The sequence below is a fragment of the Bos grunniens genome, chromosome 16, assembly GCF_055505025.1.
Source record: "Bos grunniens cultivar Pamir isolate PY7600 chromosome 16, Bosgru_T2T1.0, whole genome shotgun sequence".
Lineage (NCBI taxonomy): Eukaryota > Metazoa > Chordata > Mammalia > Artiodactyla > Bovidae > Bos > Bos grunniens.
In genome coordinates this window covers 78,936,250-78,957,157 of record NC_141180.1, presented here as the reverse complement: position 1 = coordinate 78,957,157, position 20,908 = coordinate 78,936,250, and the positions used below count along the sequence as shown (strand labels likewise).

The 20,908-nt window shown below is 48.9% G+C and overlaps 1 protein-coding gene and 1 pseudogene across 7 annotated transcripts in view; one reads left to right on the top strand and one right to left on the bottom strand.

The window, feature by feature from the left end:
• Nucleotides 1-19,613, bottom strand: part of RAB7B (RAB7B, member RAS oncogene family) — a 28,219-nt gene extending 8,606 nt beyond the window's left edge. Inside the window, exons 1-6 of one of the 7 annotated variants that reach the window (XM_086342908.1) lie at nt 19,412-19,613; nt 9,235-9,303; nt 8,609-8,735; nt 7,662-7,877; nt 6,955-7,006; nt 3,402-3,541 (exon numbers count right to left, since the gene is read on the bottom strand). In XM_086342908.1, coding sequence (XP_086199034.1) covers nt 6,971-7,006; nt 7,662-7,877; nt 8,609-8,735; nt 9,235-9,287 — 432 coding nt within the window. In that variant the 5' untranslated portion in view covers nt 9,288-9,303; nt 19,412-19,613 and the 3' untranslated portion in view covers nt 3,402-3,541; nt 6,955-6,970. Of the gene's footprint in view, nt 1-74; nt 477-1,341; nt 1,686-3,401; nt 3,542-4,312; nt 5,296-5,975; nt 6,122-6,954; nt 7,007-7,661; nt 7,878-8,608; nt 8,736-9,234; nt 9,304-19,411 lie in introns of those variants that run through there. The other 6 variants (XM_086342907.1, XM_086342909.1, XM_086342904.1 and 3 more) reach the window with 6 other exon arrangements.
• On the top strand, nt 17,258-17,417 carry LOC147357090 (large ribosomal subunit protein eL39-like; annotated as a pseudogene).
• Nucleotides 19,614-20,908: the final 1,295 nt, after the last annotated feature.

Genomic DNA, 20,908 nt, shown 5'->3' with positions numbered 1-20,908 from the left:
CACCACCATCCAAGCCCACCGTCCCCACCACCACTCCCATATACTGAGAACCTTCCATGTGGCTGTAAGCTTACCTGTGCTATTTTTTTTTTTTTAACACAAGCCAATGAGGTGGCTATTGTTAGCTCCGTTTCACACATGAGGAGACTGAAGACTGGCATGTGTAGGACCGAGCAGGATTTGAACACAGGCTTGGAAGAACTAAAGCCCTCCTTGCTACAGCATCTTCCCAGCCTGGACTGGGAGCGGCTTCTTGCCACCAGCTCCTTTCCCAGTGCCTGCAAAGGCAGGTGGATGCAACAGACACCAGCCAGGGCCTGGGGGGAGGACCCCATTCTCCTGAGCTGGCTTATTAGGCCCGTGCTGCTGGGCAGAGACCTGGGTCCCTGCTAACCTTTCTTTCCCAGGGGAAAGTCCTGGGAGCAGCTGATAAGCTTCTACTCTGGGCTACATGCTGGATTAGACGTCTGATCATATTAACTCATTTAATCCGCTAACAACATTGTGGGTCTTTTTAGCTGTACTTTATAGGTAAGAGGGCTTCCCTGATAGCTCAGTTGGTAAAGAATCCACCTGCAATTGCAGGAGAACCCAGTTCGATCCCTGGGTCGGAAAGATTCTTGGGCTTCCCTTGTGGCTCAGCTGGTAAAGAATCTGCCTACAATGCAGGAGACCTGGGTTCAATCCCTGGGTTGGGAAGATCCCCTGGAGAAGGGAAAGGCCTTATCCTCCAAGATCCTTGCCTGGAGAATTCCACGGACTGCATAGTCCATGGGGTTGCAGAGTCGGACACGCCTGAGCGACTTTCACTCACTTATAGGTAAGGCCCCTGAGGCTCAGAGTTTCAGCAGCTTGCCTCGGATCACACAGCTGAGAAAGGCAGAGCTCGGAGGCGGCCCCAGCCCCGAGCTCTCACGCCACCTGCACTGCCCTCTGCCGGGTCCTGGGCAGGAGCTGTGCTTCTGGGCAGGAACTTGTCTCCCGCTGGACTCTAGCTTTCTTGAGCTCAGAAAGAAACAAAGAAAGTGAAAGTGAAGTCGCTCAGTCGTGTTTGCGACCCCATGGACTGAAGCCTGCCGGGCTCCTCTGTCCATGGCATTCTCCAGGCAAGAATACTGGAGCGGGTTGCCATTTCCTCCTCCAGGGGATCTTCCCGACCCAGGGATCAAACCCGGATCTCCTGCACTGCAGGCAGACTCTTTACTGTCTGAGCCGTGAGCTCAGAGTCAGGACTTTTTAGCTCTTGGCCTGGCCCCACAAGCCACTCTCCACAGGCTGAATGAATATACCTCTACCCAAATGCAAATGCCCGGAGAAGGCAATGGCACCCCACTCCAGTACTCTTGCCTGGAAAATCCCATGGAAGGAGGAGTCTGGTAGGCTGCAATCCATGGGGTCGCTAAGAGTTGGACACGACTGAGCCACTTCACTTTCACGCGTTGGAGAAGGAAATGGCAACCCACTCCGGTGTTCTTGCCTGGAGAATCCCAGGGACGGGGGAGCCTGGTGGGCTGCTGTCTCTGGGGTCGCTCAGAGTTGGACACGACTGAAGCGACTTAGCAGCAGCAGCAGCAAATGCAAATGCCAATCACAGTTTGAGGACGTTGGCTTGGAGAAGGCTCTGGCAGCTCTGCAGGTTACTTCCAAAGACCATTGGCTCTGCTGAGTTTAGTCTGATCAGTTATCTGAGGGATAGGGAATGACCATATGTTGCTATTTGCTGTGCCTGGTGCTTTATAACCATTGTTTCACTTTGTTTAAGGGAGCCAAGGTTTTTCTCATAACAAAGAATGACTCAGCTCCTTTTCCTGAACACAGGGCAGCCAGGGGGAGATCTGAGACTATCCTTTGTCTCCTGCAGGTTCTGGAAAGTCTGTCTTCCTGGGGTTAAAGGAGCTCCATTGTTGCCTGTCTCTTTGGTCCTTGTTGTTCTGGCCGCAGGTCTAGGCATTGTGGTTAGCTGAGCAGCCTGCCTTCTGGGGCGTCCGGATGGCATCCCCACACCCTCTTCCTTCCCCAGCCTCCCGGGAGCTGCTGCGCTGGAGCAGAGCAGGGAGCGGCCCCAGCGCTGGTCTTGGCCTCTGGTCCTAAGGTCCTCCTGCCTCGTGGTGCGAGGGGCTCCCCAGCCGGCCAGGACGGCCCCCTCCTCTGGACCATAAGCGCCCTTGACCCGGCGAACAACCAAGACGCCTCACAGCTTGGGCAAAATCCTGAGCTATGTGGATGAAGCATCAAGGATGGCCAGGTTGCTGATTATCGTTGTCCTCACCAGTAATACACATATAATCGACCCTTAGAAATTAATATGTTGTGATATGTTGATGGCATCTTAGGAGTGCAAGGGGCTTTGTATCTTTTATAGTCCTTAAAAAGACTTTAGGTCAAGGACTGGACTTCCTCTTCTTGTTGTTCTCTCCTTTATATCCTACCCCCACCCCCGCCCCCCACCAGGTGACGAGCATCTTTCTGGGCACACTGTTGGTCCTAAGGGGTTGCAGTAAACACGGAAGCGAACTGAAATGAGCTCAAGTGCCTCTGCTTTTCCAGGAGGCAGGGAGCTTCTTTGTATCTCATGGCGTGAGAAGCAGAAGCCCAGACTGGTGCCCAAGTTCACCCAGAGACAGAGCTAGGAAGATAAGCCCACACGTACAGTGATACACAGGCACAGCCCCTTCACGCCGCGGACAATGACCGACCCTGCCTGCTGCCTGGCGTGACAGACGTTTATCTCATTTCTTCCCGCTCCTTCTCTGTCCAGTTTTTACAGAGTGGTTAAATACATACTCCAGAATATCAGTTGGGATTGTATTGTGAATTAACGTTCTCTTTATAATCCTCTCACGTCTTCCAGTCAACCTCAGAAAGTCGCCACGGGGCAAAAAACGACCCACACGGCACTTTTCACTTTTCCTTTCCAATTCTAGCACCAACTTCAGGATTTTTAAAATCTTGTTGTCTTTTATTTCTAAAATAACAGTTATATATCACTCAGGCTCTGACTGTAGACATAAACTCAGGCTGTGGTCCATGGAGACATGGGCAGGGTAAAAACTTTGCAAGTGTTACTCTGTTGGTTTTTGCTTTGGCTGATGTGTGTGTGCGCTAAGTTGCTTCAGTCATGTCTGAGCCTGCTGCCCTATGGGCTGTAGCCCACCAGGCTCCTCTGGCCTTGGCAATATACGAGCTTCCCAGGTGGTGTACTGGTAGAGAACCCAACTGCCAAAACAGGAAACATGAGAGATGTGGGTTTGATCCCTGGGTCCGGAAGATCCTGAGGAGGGCATGGTAACCCACTCTAGTATTCTTGCCTGGAGAATCCCATCAACAGAGGAGCCTGGTGGGCTACAGTCCATAGGGTCACAAAGAGTAGAACATAACTGAGGTGACTTAGCATGCGCACATACTATTAACATTTTATTTTTCATCAGCGGTCAAATGTTTGACAAAATTAGTCCATTTTGCAGACGTTTATCTATGATGCTTTTCCATCTCATATGCATTAAAATGATCAATTGTGTGTCTTGAGATAGGTCAGATACATCTGAAACCAATAAAAAATAACAAAGAATATCTTCAGAAAACATAATCCCAATGTTATGGATCAGCAGTGAATCAGAAACTGCCTACTTGAGAGCAAAGAATTTACATCCTAGTGAATAAATTCCTCATGGCATAGATGCTAGCAGAGCTGTTTTTTTTTAAACAATTTTTTTTCCCTTTTACCTCTGTAAAACAGGTAGAGACTTTAAGAAAAACCTAAGTCAGCAATTTCTTTACAATTATCCTGGTGAGATACTGATTGATTGATTGTGGTAAAATATACAAAAATATAAAATATAAATATATATATATATAATATACAAATATAAATATAAAACATAAATTTTATATAAGTATAATATATTTTATATAATTATATATTTAATGTAATTTTATATATTATATATTCATATGTTTATATAAATATAAAATGTATATTTATACATAAATGTAAAATGTATCATTTGGACTATAGTGAGGCATCCCGTTCAGTGGCATCAGTACATTCATGTCTTTGTACAACCATCAATGCTCATTTCCCCAGCTCAGTCAATAAAGAATCTGCCTGCAGTTCAGAAGACCCAGGTTCAATCCCTGGGTGGGGAAGATCCCCTGGAGAAAGGAATTTCAACTCACTCCAGTATTCTTGCCTGGAGAATCCCATGGACAGAGGATCGGCAGGATACAGTCCACGGGGTCACGAAGAGTTGGACACGACTGAGTGACTAACACTTCATCGTGCCATATCTAGTATGTGCGTTTTAAATACTCATTTTCTTTTTGTTAAGTAGGAAGAACTTCCCTATATTTCCAGCCCCCACACTGGAGATATTAAATTAAGAAGGTGGGTAACAATCTCTTTCATGTATTAAGATTGCCATGTGCTTTATAGGCATCATTGCCTATGAGCCTCAAATAACCTCATGAAATCTGAGTCTGGTGTCCATTTCATAAAGAAGCTGGAACTGGCCAAAGACACACATGAATTTGAGCTCAGAGAAGGTGGTCCTTCAGGGTCCTTATCCACTCAGCCCTGTGCAAGTGAGGACTATCTGCAGCCTGCTCTCCAAGCCCCAGCTTCGCCTCTCAGGCTTGGCAGCATCCTCTGCCTGGTCTGTGCCCTTGGAGGGCAGCGGTGTCCCAGCCTCACCTCTGGCTCCCCATCCCGGGTCTCTGGATCTAAGTCCCTCTGCGAGCCCCACTCCCAGCTCCTCCTCTGCATTTCCCTGTGCTTGTTTCATGCCTGTGAGCACTTCCTCACCTCTCTTCCTCCGGTTTGCCCCCCTCCAAATCCTGTCACCTTCTCCAGTGGGGGAGCTCTTTCCACACCCTGTTCAGCACAGATCCCAGAGACGGAGTTGGGCTTGCCTTGGGCTTCACTGTTTCTTTCAAACCTTTATTCTTCCTCTCTCTGCAGAACAAAGCTCATGCCCCCGTGGCTGGGATTGGATGCCTCTACCCCTCTGAGTCATCACTTACACCTCCCATCCGGTACCCTCATTCCTTGGATGCTTGTGATCTGGTGAAGCTTCCTTTCCACGCAGCCCCGAGCCTCACACTTCCTTCCCCTCCCTCCATCTCCACCTCCTCCCCATTCCGCCTGCCCCTCCAGGCCCAGCCCAGGGCCTCCATGAACCTTTACACGTGGTCTCTCTTCTTCCTTCCATGGGTCTCGGTGCCCTCACGGCTCTGTTCTTCAGCTACTCTTGTCTGGAAAAACCTTCCCTCAGGTCCCTGGCCTTCACCCCAGCACTGCTGTTGAAGAAAACCACAACCCGGACTCTACTCAGCTGGTCTCCTGGTCTCTTCCCTTAGCGGAGCCCTTGCTGCACAGTCAGTCCTGCGCTTCGTCCTTGGCCAGCTCCTTCACCTGTTTCTCTCCAGAGTGCCTGGCGCAGCCTCACCACGATTCTCAAGACTCCTTCTTGCCTCCCTTCCTCCTCCCTCTCAACAGAAGATGCTGCCTCTTATCTCACTGAGGGAAAGTTAGACTCTCAGTCTCGAACACCCCTGACCTCCCACCCCATGACCTACAGAAGCAAGATGCTGAAATGGAAGTTGTGGCAGAGACACTACCATCTGATAGATGCCGGATATCAAGTTGGTTGGAAAAGAGCCCACCCATGGGACCGTGCAAATTTCCAAAGGTTGATGAGCAAGAATCTGCTGAATGACTCCAAGCCCTCCGGCATGGATAGAAAAAGATTGAAAAGGAGGGTTTAGAAAGGATATTTTTTGCAGAGAACTGTGTTGGGGGAACACTCACACAAGAGGAAGACCATATAAAGCTTCAACTCTGACCAAAAGAGGGCTTCGGGGAGGCCACATGACAGTTGGTGGCTACAGTGAACTGGTGTCTAACTGCACCCGTGGGGCTTAAGGTGAAAGGCATCAGGGCAGAGAGAGGACAGTGCCCTGAGAATGAATTACCCGGGGCTATCAGTGCGGCCAGCACGCACCGGTGCGCCCTGGGAAGGGGAGCTCGCCAGCCTGCAGCTGTTACAAACCCCGTCGGGAGAGCATCTGCCGGAGAAGCTGAACTGTAGGATGGAGGATGGCTCTTAAACTCCTAAATTAGAAGCTGAGGAGAGAGAGGAAGTATATGCAAGACCTTTGCCATGGGAGGTACATTTAAATGTTCCACTGGAGGCTTCTTAGGACCCAAAGGAGTCACCCACCAAGAGACAGCGTGACATATCTGCTGGAGCGCACGAGACAGTACCAGTCAAATAAGGATTTCCCTGACCTTCTGACCACTTCTCCTCTTTCTGCTTCACTCCTAACAGAGCCTGAAACCAGAATCATCCCGAGAAGGGGAGCACATGTGGATGCGTAAAGCTGGCAATGGGACCTGCCTCCTAGGCCACCGTGTTCTCACCTGCTGCTGGCCCCAGTGCGGAAATTCGAGACTGCTTGGCTGGTGAATGAATTTAGGACTTAGACTCTTATTTGAGATTGAGGATTTGTACTTAGAGAATTGACACTAAATTTGCAACCTGTAGTAACCAGAGAATTGATGACTTCTGTATTTCTATTTCTAGCACAGACTTCTCCTTTGAAGTTTCATTCTTATGTGTTCTAAAGCCTACTGGTCATCCCCAATCAGTTGTTCTACAAGCTCCTCAAACTCAGCGTGTCAAACCCAAACTCGTCTTTCTCTCTGAACAGGAGGCTCTTCCTTATGGAGGGGGTGGCTTAGCTGGAAGTACCCTTATTCACCACCCACCCTTCATCCTTCCAAATGATGCCTCGGTTCTCCTACTTGAACCCTTTTGAAAATGTGGTTCAAATATGATGACTTAGTTCCCCATTTATTGTCTCTATTTGAAACACTAAGTCAGCTTGTTCAAACACTCTTTGTGGTGTCTTTTGGGTTTTGTTTGGCACAAGAACATCTTTTATAAATTAACTTACTTTTACTCTTTTCTTATTAGTAGGCAATGATGAACAGAGCTTGACTCAATGCCTGCAATAAGTAAATACCCACACAGATGTGGTCAGTGCCGTCATGGAGCAAGCAGATCATTTGTTAAGCGGTTAGCCAGATGATGTAGAATATGCTTAAGCTAATAAAAATACAGATTACTACTTTCTGAGAGTATTTGAAGATTCAAGGATGCATAACTACAGACTCCATATCTGACCTTGGGTAGAACAAATATTCTACCAAAAAAAGAAATACTACTCTACAGGTTAATTCAAATCCCACCTGCCTACTTCTTAGGCCTTCATTCTTCCATTCCCGGTCTCTAGACAGAATTGCCTTCGGTTCTCAGCTCATATCATGATGCTATTTCCTACCTTTGCTGATGCTATTTCTTACATTTGCTCATGTTGTTTCTTCAGCCTGGAACCCACTTCCTCTAGGAAGCCCTTTGTATACCCTGGATTTGAGTAGATGGTTGCCCTTTCCCTGTGGTTCCCAAGGTGTTCTCTATGATTGCTCATGATTTACCATATTGCATCATAATTACCTTTAAAATGCATCCATTACTAGACTGTGAAACTCTTAAGGGAAGGACTATGCCTGCTTCAGCTCTGTATGTGTGGGACTTAGCTCAGCGCCTGGCATGTAACTGGTCCTCACATGTTTGGTGAATGGATGAATGAGCCGACGGTACCTGCCGGTCTTCCAGATCGATCTTGTTCCCCAGCACCACCATGGGGTAGGGCTGCTCCATTGGAATGGTTTTGGCCAGAACATCACCCCGCCAGGTTTCCAGGGCTTCGAAGGACTCCAGGTCAGTTACATCGAAAGCCAGGACACAACCATCAGAGCCTTTGTAGAATGTAGACACCATGGAGCGGAATCGCTCCTGGCCGCCTGTGTCCCAGATCTGGAAGGGAAAGAGCAGTGGCCCCATGGGGCTGTGATGAGTGGCTGAAGGGACGTTCAACCAGGCCACCTCATGTCAAAGCTTCCTTTCTGGGTAAAGGCGCATGCGGTCCTTTCATGCACGGATATGACTCTCTGTCATTCATGTACACTACAGAATCTCTGCACTAATATTTAGATTCCCTGATGGTTCAGACAGTAAAGAATCTACCTGTAATGCAGGAGACCCAGGTTCGATCCCTGGGTCTGGAAGATCCCCTGGAGAAGGGAATGGCTACCCACTCTAGTATTCCGGCCTGGAGAATCCAACGGACAGAGGCGCCTGGCGGGTTACAGTCCATGGGGTTGCAAAGAGTCAAACACGACTGAGCAAGTAACACTTTTAAGAGTACTGTCACATCTGAGCCCTCATTTTCTCCCAGGTCAGGTGTGAAAGTACTCCTGAATAACAGGCTTTGCAGACACTGTCTGTTGCTGCTGCTCAGTCCTGCTGATGTAGTGTGACAGCAGCCATAAGGTCACGAGGTCACAAATGGGCAGGACTGTACTCCGTTAAAACTTCATTTTCAAAAGCAGATGGAGGACCGGATTTGGCCCATGAATTGAAGTTTGCTGACCTATGCTCTGGACGACTCTATTTCTGGGTGCACATTGCTGTGTGAGAGCCTGTCCGGGAACTGTGGGCTGACTTTCAGGCACGTATGTTGAGGAGGGGATGGGAGGGCTGCTCACCTGCAGCTTCAAGGTTGTGTCCTCCAGTATGATAATCTTGGAGAGGATGCTGGCCCCCAGCGTGGTCTGATAGTCTTCGTAAAACGTCTTATGCACATATCGGTGGAGGAGGGAGGTCTTTCCAACACTGAGAGGAAAAACCAGGACACGTGAACACACACCCCCACACCATTCTCAGCATCTTGTCTGTCTCACCACAGTTTCTCTCTGAGACTTTGAATTTCTAACATTTGCAGTTTGAGGAGCAAGGGACTAGGGAATGGACTCTAGAAATAGGGACCAAAGTGAGCAGAGAAGTTTGTAGAGAGCTGAGTGCCTCCCAGCAAAATGGTCAGGCCTTTCCTGTGTGTGGCCAGACGGAGGAAGGCAGACATGCTAAATGGTTTGCCCAGTTCACGTACCCGGTTACTGTGGCGTTGCCGCAGAGCTGGGGTCAGAAACCAGGTGGTCTGACTCCCGGCCTGTTTCTCCCACCTCGGCTCCCTTCCTTGGGGTAGAACGCCCTCCCTGGTGCCACTCTGAATCAGAAAGGGACCTGTGGAAGCGGGCAGCACATCCTGGATGTCTCACTGTCCTTGGAAGGGGCTGCTTCCCAGACCCTAGGCCCCGAGCTGAACTTGGCTTACCCCAGGGCTCCAATGATGATGAGCTTGAGGTCCACCTTCTTCCGAGGATTCATGGAGGGGCTTCAGAATCTGCAGGGAAACAGAAGTTGTCCTCAAGCTGGCCAGAGGCCCCTGTGGCCTTTGTCACTGGGGCTGGCCTCTCCTTCCTCTCCCCTGCCACATGCAGATTAGTACCAGGGGCTGGGGTGGGCTTGTTCTGTGAAGGAGGCAGATGACTGAGCAACCCTGACACACTCCCTGCCCTCACTTCTCCTGGGGGTCTCCCTGGGGCTGGAAGGATGGTGCCCCCACGGGACAGGCTCTCCTCTCACCTTTAGCTCTACCCTCCCTGCTGTTGGAGGCAGCAGCCTGGAGCACCAAGACTGCACTGGACTGAACAGAGGCCTTGCAGACAGACAAGCCGGGAGCCGGGAAGGAGGGCCGTGCGGGAAGAGGAGATGGGGGTGGGACAAGGGGCCCATTGTTCGGATGCAGAGACGCCTCTGGTGAAGCGGTGCCCTCCCCCAGCCCGAGGTGCTGCTGCCTTGGCAGAATCAAAAGGCTCTTCTCTCATGCAGCTGGTGGGGGTGTAACTGGTACATGTTTCTGGAAAGCTGCTTGGCAGCAAGTAAGGAGAGCCTTAAAAACGTCCCCGCCCTCCACTTCTAGGAATTTGTTCTAAAAAAGTTATCTGAAATGCGGGCAAAGGATCTTGTTCAAGAATGTGCTTCCCCAGTGTCATTTATAAACATCCAACAATTAAGAAATGGTTAAAAAAAATTATGGCACAGAGTGAACTCTTAAGCAGTCATTACAATGGAGTTTGTGAGCGTATTATAATAATGCGGGAAAATGCTTATGCCATGGGATCTAAATGAAAAACAAAAGACACTGAACTATAGAAACCATACCCCCATCCCCATCCCCATCCCCAGTACTGAAATGAGTTCCTGTGGTATGCTTAGTCACTCAGTCATGTCTGATTCTTTGGAACCCCATGGACTGTAGCCCCCCAGGCTCCTCTGTCTATGGGATTCTTCAGGCAAGAATATTGGAGTGGGTTGCCATGCTATCCTCCAGGGGGTCTTCCTAACCCTGGGATTGAACCCAGGTCACCCGCATTGCAGGCGGATTCTTTACAATCTGAGCCATCAGGAAAGCCCAGGAATACTAGAGTGGGTAGCTTATCCCTTCTCCAAGGGATCTTCCCAACCCAGGAATCGAACCGGGTCTCCTGCATTGCAGGCAGATTCTTTACCAGCTGAGCTACCAGGGAAGCCTGAAATGAATTCCTACCTGCATGGAAAAAGTTCTAGAAGGAAATATATAAAAAATGTAAGTGATTAATTCTGGGTGGTAGAAAACTACATGATTTTAATTTTGGTCTCTATACTTTTTTGGAGAAGGCAATGGCACCCCACTCCAGTACTTTTGCCTGGAAAATCCCATGGATGGAGGAGCCTGGCAGGCTGCAGTCCATGGGGTTGCTAAGAGTCGGACATGACTGAGCGACTTTGCTTTCACTTTTCACGTTCATGCATTGGAGAAGGAAATGGCAACCCACTCCAGTGTTCTTGCCTGGAGAACCCCAGGGACGGGGGAGCCTGGTGGCTGCCATCTATGGGGTCACACAGAGTCGGACACGACTGAAGTGACTTAGCATAGCATAGCATAGCATACTTTTTAGTGTGTTTCATTTTTTTTTTTTTTTTTTACAGCAAACATGTCAAACATGTATTGTTCCTGTAAGAGGAAAATGCTTATATGTATGTTTATATATATATGAGAGCATGCTAAACCACTTCATTTGGGTCCAACTCTTTGTGCCTCTATGGACTGTAGCCCGCCAGCCTCTTCTGTCTGTGGGCTTCTCCAGGCAAGAAAACTGGAGTGGGTTGTCATATTCGCCTCGAGGGGATCTTTCAGATCCAGGGATTAAACCTGCATCTCTTACATGTCCTGCATTGACAGATGGGTTCTTGACCACTAGTGCCACCTGGGAAGCCTCATGATTATACATGCTGCTGCTGCTGCTAAGTCGCTTCAGTCGTGTCCGACTCTGTGAGACCCCATAGACGGCAGCCAACCAGGCTCCCCCGTCCCTGGGATTCTCCAGGCAAGAACACTGGAGTCGGTTGCCGTGAAAATGAAAAGTTAAACATATATACATACAAATTATATATTTATGCATATATAATTATTATTTTTAAGAAGATAAAGCAAAACTGTTTCAGGGACTTGTGCTTACTTAGCTCTTTCATTCTACCCCTCTGTACACACACATATGTACTATTCCCAAGTCCCGGGTCTTCTAATCTCGGATGCACTAGATGTATGTGAGTTAACCTTGATCCGACTTTACTGGTCAAGGTTGCCAACTTGCGTCTCCCCGGAACTGGGAAAAGCTCTCCCTTGGACGTCCTGAGGGTTTGGTTCCAGTTCTCACTTTGCCGCTGGGGCCTGTTACTTCCTGTCTTTGAGTCTTGGCTTTCTGACTACAGCATGAGCCATCTGGGACCCAGTGACCCAAGGCCCCTTCTAGTTGAAAAATGCTTTATCTATTGGAGTTGTAAGTCACTGGGCCATGAGAGACTTGCCCTGGACACTGGGAGGAGCAAAAGACAAAGCAAATAAGCGATAACAGCAGAGAGAAAGTGGAAACTGTCCTGACCAAAGCCTGGAGAAAGTGCTGTGAGGGTGTGTGTGTGTGTGTGTGTGTGTGGTAGCCGGCAATCCACCTGGGCCCTGCAGAAATGACACATGAGGTTGGGGGAATACTTCAGAGGAGAGAATGAAATAATCAAGCTTGGGGGATAGGTGAGTGGAGGACGTGGATGGTTTGCCTCAGGAAGGGTGAGGTGAGAGTGTGGGGAGAGAAAAGCCTAGGAAGGAAGCAAGGTTAAGGGTCATGACTATCAGGCCAAGAATCTTGTCAAATGCTTACTCATTTGTCATACGTTTCCCACACTTCAGACAGGCAGAGGAAGAAAAGTCAGGCTACTAAGCAGGGCTGGTATGTTGTAATGGGGTCACTGCCCACCAGAAGCCAGCTGCAGGATAAGTGACTCAGAAGCTCCTAAGGGCACGTGTCTCTAAGCATCAGTCACCACTCAGGAAAGGGAGCGAGGGTGGGCTCCTACCTAAAGGCTTTGGTGTAACCTGCTAACTTCGCCTCAGAAGCCAGTACAGAGCCCTGGGGAGTCAGAAAACAGTGGGGCAGGGGAGTGGGAAGGGAGCCAGCACTGGCTGAGCATCCACAGGGGCTGCTCTGTATGACCTGGAGAATCCTGAGCTTCAAAATGAGTACAACGGGGCTCAGAGAAGCCAAGTCACTCATAACTCATCTCAGGCCACACAGGCAGCATATGGATGAGCTCATGTGTGACCCAGAGGCCAGAGAGCCTGCTCTGTGCATGTTGCCCCCTGACCTCCTGAGCTCGAATCTGTGGAATCCGTGTGCGCTGGATCTAGGGTATTCGACTCAGGTCTGGTAAACCCCAACCAAATCCTGGTAGAGCTGTAGGGGACCGAGAGAAAGGCAGCCAAAATGGTAAGAGGCACAGCAGAAGCTGAGGGAATGGGCTGCTGGACAGGAGCTCTGGTGTGCAGACTGACCACAGGGGTCTGTGAGCATCCTGAAGCAGAGGAGTGAGACATGTCACCACACAGCCATCAGCACTCACTCTAGGCTAAGGTTTACTTGCCTGGTGTTGTGCAGAGCACTATGTGAATATGGAAATAATATGCATATCATCATGAGGTTAATAACACATAGTACATTATTATAATGCATTTATGGCACAAATTAAGGGCTCAAGAAATGTTAGCTATCTGATGGCTATTATTTATACCCAAAAATAGCCTGGGGGATTGATGCTACTATTATCTCTGTTTTACCACTGAAGAAGCAGGTGTTTAGAGAAGCCAGGTATGTAGTTCACCTCTAGAAGCCGTCTGTGAGTGGCAGAGCCTACGTTAATAGTTGCTGGGATTTGACTCCAGACCTAGCTCCAGAGAACACACTCTTAACTGCTAAGTCCTGCCTATTGCCTTCTGCGAATCTGCAGTGAGGATCACACACCCTTTTGGTGCCCCTGTCAGAGTCTTGGGGGCTGGATGGCTTGGGATTGACATGGTGCGGCCGAGCCGGGGTTGAGGGCAGGGGAGGTAGAAAGCGTATGTGAATAACAGAAGATCAATGTCCACTCTGTGTAAAGAACTCTACAGATGACAATCAAAGACAACACAGAACATAAAAGTGAGCCAAGAATAAGTAAGCAGCAGAGATCTTACAAATGATAAGTAGTAAGTTTTGAGCGGTACTCACTTTTTAGGGATATGCAACGTTAAAAAATACTACTTTTTCCACCCACCAGAACAGCAGAAATTAAAAAGATTGATGATAGGGACTTCCCTGGTGGTCCAGTGGTTAAGAATCTGCCTTGCAATGCAGGGGATGTGGGTTCGACTCCTGGTCAGGGAACTAAGATCTCACACACCATGGAACCGCTGAGCCTGTATACCACAACTACTGAACCTGCAAGCCAAAACTGGAGAGTCCGAATGCTGCAGCGAAGATCCTGCGTGCCACAGCTAACTCCTGGCACAGCCAAATAGCTAAGTAAGTAAATAATAAAAAAGATTGATAATAACATGGGGAGAGGGGAGGAGAAGGTAAGATGTATGGGAAGAGTAACATGGAAACTCAATTACCATAAGTAAAATAGATAGCCAATGGGAATTCTATGTATGGCTCGGGAAACTCAAAAAGAGGCTCTGAACCAACCTAGAGGGGTGCGGTGGGGAGGGAGATTTAAAGGGAGGGGATATATGTATACCTATATCTGATTCACGTTGAGGTTTGACAGAAAACAAAATTCTGTAAAGCAATTATCCTTCAATTAAAAAATAAACAAATTAAAAAAAACTAACTGTAAAAAAAAATTAGTGTTGACAAATGGGTGGGGAAAAACTCGTTTATTGCTGACTATGAATTGGCACCATCTTTTTGAAGGGCAATTTGACAAGTAACAACATTTAATAGGAACATACCCTAGATTCTAATTCTAGAAGTGTATCCAACAGAAATACACATATGCTCAAATACACATTTTTTGTAAAGGTAATTGCTGAAGAACACTGTAACCTAAATGTCCATCAGTAAGAGACTGTGGCATTAAATTATGATCATTCATACTCTGGAATACTAGGCAGTTTTCAAAGGAGTCAATTAATGAAGTGGAAAAGGATGATGACTTAAGTAAAATAAAATCACTGAACATTTTGTACAGTATGATCCCAATTGTATAAAAACGAACAACAGCCCTACGTATGTGATCATATGTTTAATATTATATTTATGCTTGTCGCACAATACACAGACATTTTATTAATTCACTCCTTTAAGAAAAAAAAAACTGCCTTGTCCTGTAATACACAGAGGCTTCCCTCATAGCTCAGTCGGTAAAGAATCTGCGTGCAATGCAGGAGACCTAGGTTCAATCCCTGTTTGGGGAAGATCTCCTGGAGAAGAAAATGGCAACCCATTCCAGTATTCTTGTCTCGAGAAATTCTCCATAGAAATGCTGAATTATCATGGCTCCAGTGTCACCCTGAACCGTGCTCTTAAGACATTTGAGGGGACTTCCCTCAGGTCCAGTTTTGGGCTTCCCTGGTGGCTCAGATGGTAAAGCATCTGCCCACAGTGTGGGAGACCCAGGTTCGATCCCTGGGTCGGGAAGACCCCTTGAAGAAGGAAATGGCAACCCCCTCCAGTATTCTTGCCAGGAAAATTCCATGGACAGAGAAGCCTGGTAGGCTACAGTCCATGGGGATGCAAAGCGTTGGATACAACTGAGCTATTTCACTCTCTTTCGTTCTTTGCGATACACAGAAAGCTATGAATAGATACATACTGAATGATTAACAGGAGGTTGGGAAAGGTAGATTAAAGGCTAGGAGCTATTGTTTTATTTTATATACATCCTGCTAAAATTTGTTATACTAGTCTAAGTTATTGTAATTTAAAATATCTGATAAAGATAATATTCCTTTAAAAAGAGCAGGTGGATGGATGGATGGCAGCCCAAAGTCATCTGACAGGATAGTCACGTTTGTGTCTGGGGCAGGAGAGAGGCCTCTGGGGATCATGGCATAATCATGAGTTTCAGAGTCAGGATTTTCATCCCACGTCTGTATGCTTGTGGCCTCGGGAGAGTTTCCTAATCTTGATGAGTCTGTTCCCTTGTGGGTAAAATGGACACCCCTCATGGCTGAGGCTGATTCTGCAGGGTAGCCCGTGGGTCACGTTCTTACAGCAAACTGAAAGGACCCAGTTAAATGGCTAACTGTGGCGGGGGACACAGGCCGGATCCGCAGTGCCCGCTGCTTTCTGCGGTGCAGACTCCCACCATGGCTGATTTCAAGTGACCGGTGTGGATCCTGCTCCAGTATGCTAGAGACGGACCCTGAAGCCCACCTGGTGCCACCTCCCATACCTCCCCATATTCATGGAGACGTGGACAGATGTGCCCCCAAAGAGCTTCCCTCCACGAGGGGAGGATTTCCCCCAGAAGCCGCAGAAAGAAGGCCCAGCTCCTCTGCTCCACGCCAGCCCTCCTGAGATTCATAGGGTGGCAGTTTTACTTGAGTCTTTTCTTCTCCAGATTCTAGCTCACCTCAGCTTCTACTGAGCTCCCTTGCCTACCACTACCTGGTTCTTCCCCTAACGTGCCCTCCAAGTGTGCTGCCAGGCAGCTCTCCCCCTACCCCCCCCCCCCCCGACGGCAGGGATTTGCTTCGGGTGCTGTTTACAACAGCAGGTCGCCCCCTCCTGCCGGGAGCCATCTCCCGGCATATTGCATATTGAGTGCAGCACCTTCACAGCATGATCTTTCAGGGTCTGGAATAGCTCAACTGGAAGTCTATCACTGCCAGGAGCCAGCGTGAGGAACTCCACCTGTGGCAAAGGTCATGAGGAAGGAGGCTCAGCATGCACAAAGGCAGGATCGAGCCTCAGGAGTCCCCCTGGAAATTCTCGAGCATATACCCCCAAAACCAGAGTCTGCCTACTTTCTGCTTTGTGCTTTCACCTACACCTCTGACTTTACGGGGGGCTGTCCCCCACTATCTCTCTCTGAAAAAAGAGTTAGCTTACAGCTCCAGTTAATAATTCCTGGGTGTGACAGTGTTTCAACCTACAAACTCCCTTGGAAATCCTCTAGCCTGCCTGAATAGGTTTTTCTGGCCACATGTGATTGTTCAGAGCCTCCCAACTGTGAGAGGCATGAGATGTTCTAAACTGTCTAAACACAGATTCCTTTGAGCAGTTAAAAGATTGATTAGAAATTGTATTGGTGAAGAGTTTTTCACTTCTTGGGCCAATGTTTGCTGCTAAGTCTCCATATCCCTTACCTGCTGTGTCCCTGGCAGTGTGTTGATTAATATAATTGGTGTAAGTAGTAGCTTTAATGTTTGTAACCTTGGACCCTTGAGTTAATTCTTTTTTGTTGTAGCCCACCACACCTTTGCCCTATAGGAATGCAACTTCAACGCTTTTGGAGGGTGGCGCCTGCCTAATCACCTTTAGAGAAAAATAAGTTTTCTGAAGAAAGGGTCTTAAAATGTTAACAGGCCTCTGGGCCAGAAGATGATGCAAATCACCTAACTTTTGCATATGATAAGTTTGCAGGAAGAAAGCCTGGCTTACTGCATGACTCTACCCTTCCCCCGTTATCCTCTATGCATAACTTAAGGTATAAAAACTACTTTGGAAAATAAAGTGCGGGCCTTGTTCACCGAAACTTGGTCTCCCCATGTCGTTCTTTCTCTCACCTTCTGGCTGAATTATTCAACCTCTTTTCTCCACTGAATTTCCTCACTGAGCTATCCTCATTCTATTACTCTTTATATCTTTGGTGACTATTTAAATAAATAGGTCGCCGAGGCCGTCTCTCCTTCGAATACCCTGGATCAGCCGGGGCTGGACCCTGGCACCCTCCCCTGCTCCACCCCTCGCTGTATGTGGTTGACTCTGTTCCTCACCATGCCTTCTCACAAGACTTTCAGGATCAAGCAGTTCCTGGCCAAGAAACAAAAGCAGAAGAAATATCCCATTCTCCCAATGGATTCACATGCCAGCTGGTAATAAGATCATGTACAACTCCAAGAAGAGACCCTGGAGAAGAACCCAGCTGGGTCTGTAAGGAATCCCATGTGAGAGGGTCCCATGTTGATCCGGGATAAAGGTCACTGCTATTTATTGTATACATAGGATAAATCACTGCTAATCCGGACAGCTGGGCACATTCTACTGGGGAAAAAATGTTTTTTTCTCTTTGTTTCTGTGTTTATGCATTGGTAGGGTGGTTCAGTAGTAAATGTGTGAGTCCTTCTATTTGAAAAATAAAACAGCCTGGTCCTTGGCCCCAGGATAACTAGCAGTAGGAGTGTGACCAGACTGCATCCGTGGTGACAGAAGGTGGCTTGTGGGTAGACACTGGCTGGGCTCACCAGGGAAGCGTGTGCTGAAGGGTTCTAGCCTTGGCTGGGCTTTGGCAGTGGCTGTCCTTTTAAGCTTCCTCCCTCCCAACCCAGCTGACTCAGATGCTTTAAACCAGTGCATCCTCCTGGAGGCCAGACTGAGTCATCACCCTCCACTGTTAAATAACAGAGAAAAGCAGATTTGGAAAGCAGAGCCCCTGTTCAGCCAGCCCAGGCCCACACAGAACAGAGTCTGCCGGGAACTATTCTCCTGCCTGGCAGGACTTGGCCTTGCCCATCTGCTCAAGCTACAGCGTAACTGATTGCCCGGAGAGTAAGAAAGAAAGACGGCGCTGGTACCTCCCCACGCACCTCACCCCTCCACGCAAGTGTTTTCAAGCCAGTCTCCTAAGGACTCTTGGACCTGCTCTGCTTTCACCTGCCCACTTTCCTTCTCTCTCTGCCCTTCTGGCCCCAACCAGGACCCAGACACAAGCTTCTGCCTCCTTGGTGTTGGGTGAGGGGTCACTGCTGCGGACAGGGAGGAGGGATGAGAGGCAGTGAGCAGGGGCAGATGAACATTCGGCAGCCGGCGAAGCCTGCCCCCTCCTCCCACCCCATGGCAGTGCCTCCTGTCTCTGCTCCCACGCCTTGGCAAATCACAGAGGTATCCACCCTAACACATAAATGGGGTTTACAATCTTGGGAGCAAGTTTGTCTTTGAAAAGAGGCTATCAAGAGAGCACAAGTCTTTATTGCCTCTCAGGAAGGCTTGCCAGTCCACCTCACCCACCCCAAACCTAGCAGGTTTAGACCTGCTCCCTCAGGGAAGTGTACCGAAGTCTTGGTTTCAGGAGGCTCAGCACTCCCGTTCTTTAAGTTCTTTGGGCGTATTAGTCTTATCTCCCCAAGTAGACTGTCAGTGCCTAGAGGGCAGGACAATGCCTCACACCTTTCAATCCCTCTAAAGAGGCTGACCCATGCCAGGAATATTGAGTCTTCAATAAATAGTCATCTATCCATCCATCCATCAGGATATGTACTGCGTGCCTACCACACATCAGTACTATGGAGGTCGAAGATATAGATCAGTCACTATCTCCGCGGCACTTGTGTGATGGGGAATGGATTAGCCACTCCAAAGCAATTATTTTTGTTAATATACAATGATGCCTAGCAATTATACGACACTTTGCAGTTAACAAAACACCATCACAGCCCAGCGGGCTCGAGTCGGGAACAACTAGCTTGAGGTGAGCCGAGACTAAGCTCTGAGTCTATTCAACTCTGTTCATTGACTCCCCAAGCCCTGCAGAGCTACGCGAGGAATATTTACGATTTAGAACAAGAGGGACGCTTTCCTACTCCAGGAGTTTCCTGTTTCCTCTCGAGACCCTTGGGTCGACCCGGTTCCCTCCTGGAAGGTGCCCTGTTAGTGTGATGGGGTGCTGAAGGACCCAGCCCTGCTGGCTCCATCTCTGCCCTCCTCTGACTGTGTGGCCAGCCGCACCGTCCTGCCCCCTGCCTGCGGCCAGGCAGAGCCCCGACCGGGCAGGCTCCCTGGGCTGGGCAAGCAGTCCTTTCTGCCTTGGCTTGCTGCCACCCCTGGGAGCTGCTCAGGCGTGGAGGGGTCTCTGGGCTGGATCTACGCTCCACAGCTGCCAGATTCGAAGCCTCCCTTTCCTCCACTCCTCCCCACACCCACAAACCCAAGTACCTCTGGGGTTGCTGAAACAGACAAAAACCAGGAAAAGCTTCCAGAGTCTTTTCAGCCTCCGATGGCAGGTGGGGGGTTCTCTCTGAGTCTGGAGGGCTCCTCTTAGAACAGCAGTCTCAGCTAGATCAAAGGAAAAAGGCTTTGGGAGCAAACTTGTTGAGGCCAAGTCACTTCCTTCTGAGTTTTCCTCCTCTCTCTTTATGCACAAACTTGGGAAAGTTGCAAAAGAGGCTGGGCGGGTGTGACCTCAGCTGTGTGGGTGGAGTGGGTGGGGAGGATGGAAAGCTGGGCTTCCTAGCAGACTGGATCTAGGGCCCGCTGAGAACTGAGTTTACAGAGACTCTGGGCCCTGAGGCAGGGCAGGACAGGCGGGGCGGATGGCAGGGATGAGGCAGGAGAGGCCTGAGGATCTGAGTCTGTGGCTCAGAGGGTCTGTTACCATAAAAAGCCTCTGGCTGTTTTTAGGAACTTCTGCAAATGCTGCTGGAAGCCAGCCAGTAAAGCTGCCCTTCTGCTGGTTGAATTATCAGACTCACGTGTGTCCTGCCGTCAGCCTGCTAGGGAGAGGTTCTGGTCCTCACACCTTGCCCTCACTCTTACGCTGCACACGCACACCATATCAATACCTCCCTCCCCACCAGCCCCCCACCCCCGACACACACACACACATAACCAGACTCGTGAGATGGGAGGCAAGTCCTGACATCTCCCCAGGCTTCTCAGGTAAGAGCGTGTGACCCAACCTGAAGTTCTTAGGAACCTACAGTGAGTTAAAATGTTAGTGTTCCCTAAAGCTCAACTTCTCTGTACACCAGTACCAAATCAAATCCCAGAGACAGACTTTGGGGTGAAGCAGAAAAGGATAGCTTTATTACTTTGCCAGGTAAAGGGGGGGACACAGCGGGCTAATGACCTCAAAATTGTGTGTCCCAACCTAAGAAGATGGTGAGAGGTTTTATAGTAATTGTTCAAAGAAGGTGTGATCAGCTCATGGACATTCTTGGATGAGGTAAGTAGAAGTCAGTACCCTCATCCTTCAGGTCCAACTGGTCTGGGGTCTGTATGCCTGTGGGCGGCATACCATTGATAATCCTTAACTTCTCTCACCTGGAGGGGGTTTCAGTACCTGCAAAATAGCTGAAAGATAGTGTTGTGTGTATCTGTTGATGGAGAAACAGGACTTTGCCCCAAGGCTGGTCTGCATTGCTTCTCCCTTGTCCTGCATCCCCTCCCTTCCCTAACTAACAACTCCTTGAAACTGCCCATTGGCGCTCAGAGTAGGTCACAGAGGCTGAATGAAGGCTTTTTCCTATAATCAAAGAAATGAAGTACAGAGAAAGATTCTGTGCCTTTGAAGCTGTTAGGTGTCATTTCCGGAGCCTCCGAAGAGCCTGTGCCATAGTCCTTATGTCCCAGTGCAGAGAAGAGTTCAGTGGCAGCAGAGAAGTGGTTTGTCAGAATAGGCTGCTGCTGAGGCTTACAGGTGGCAGCTGAGAA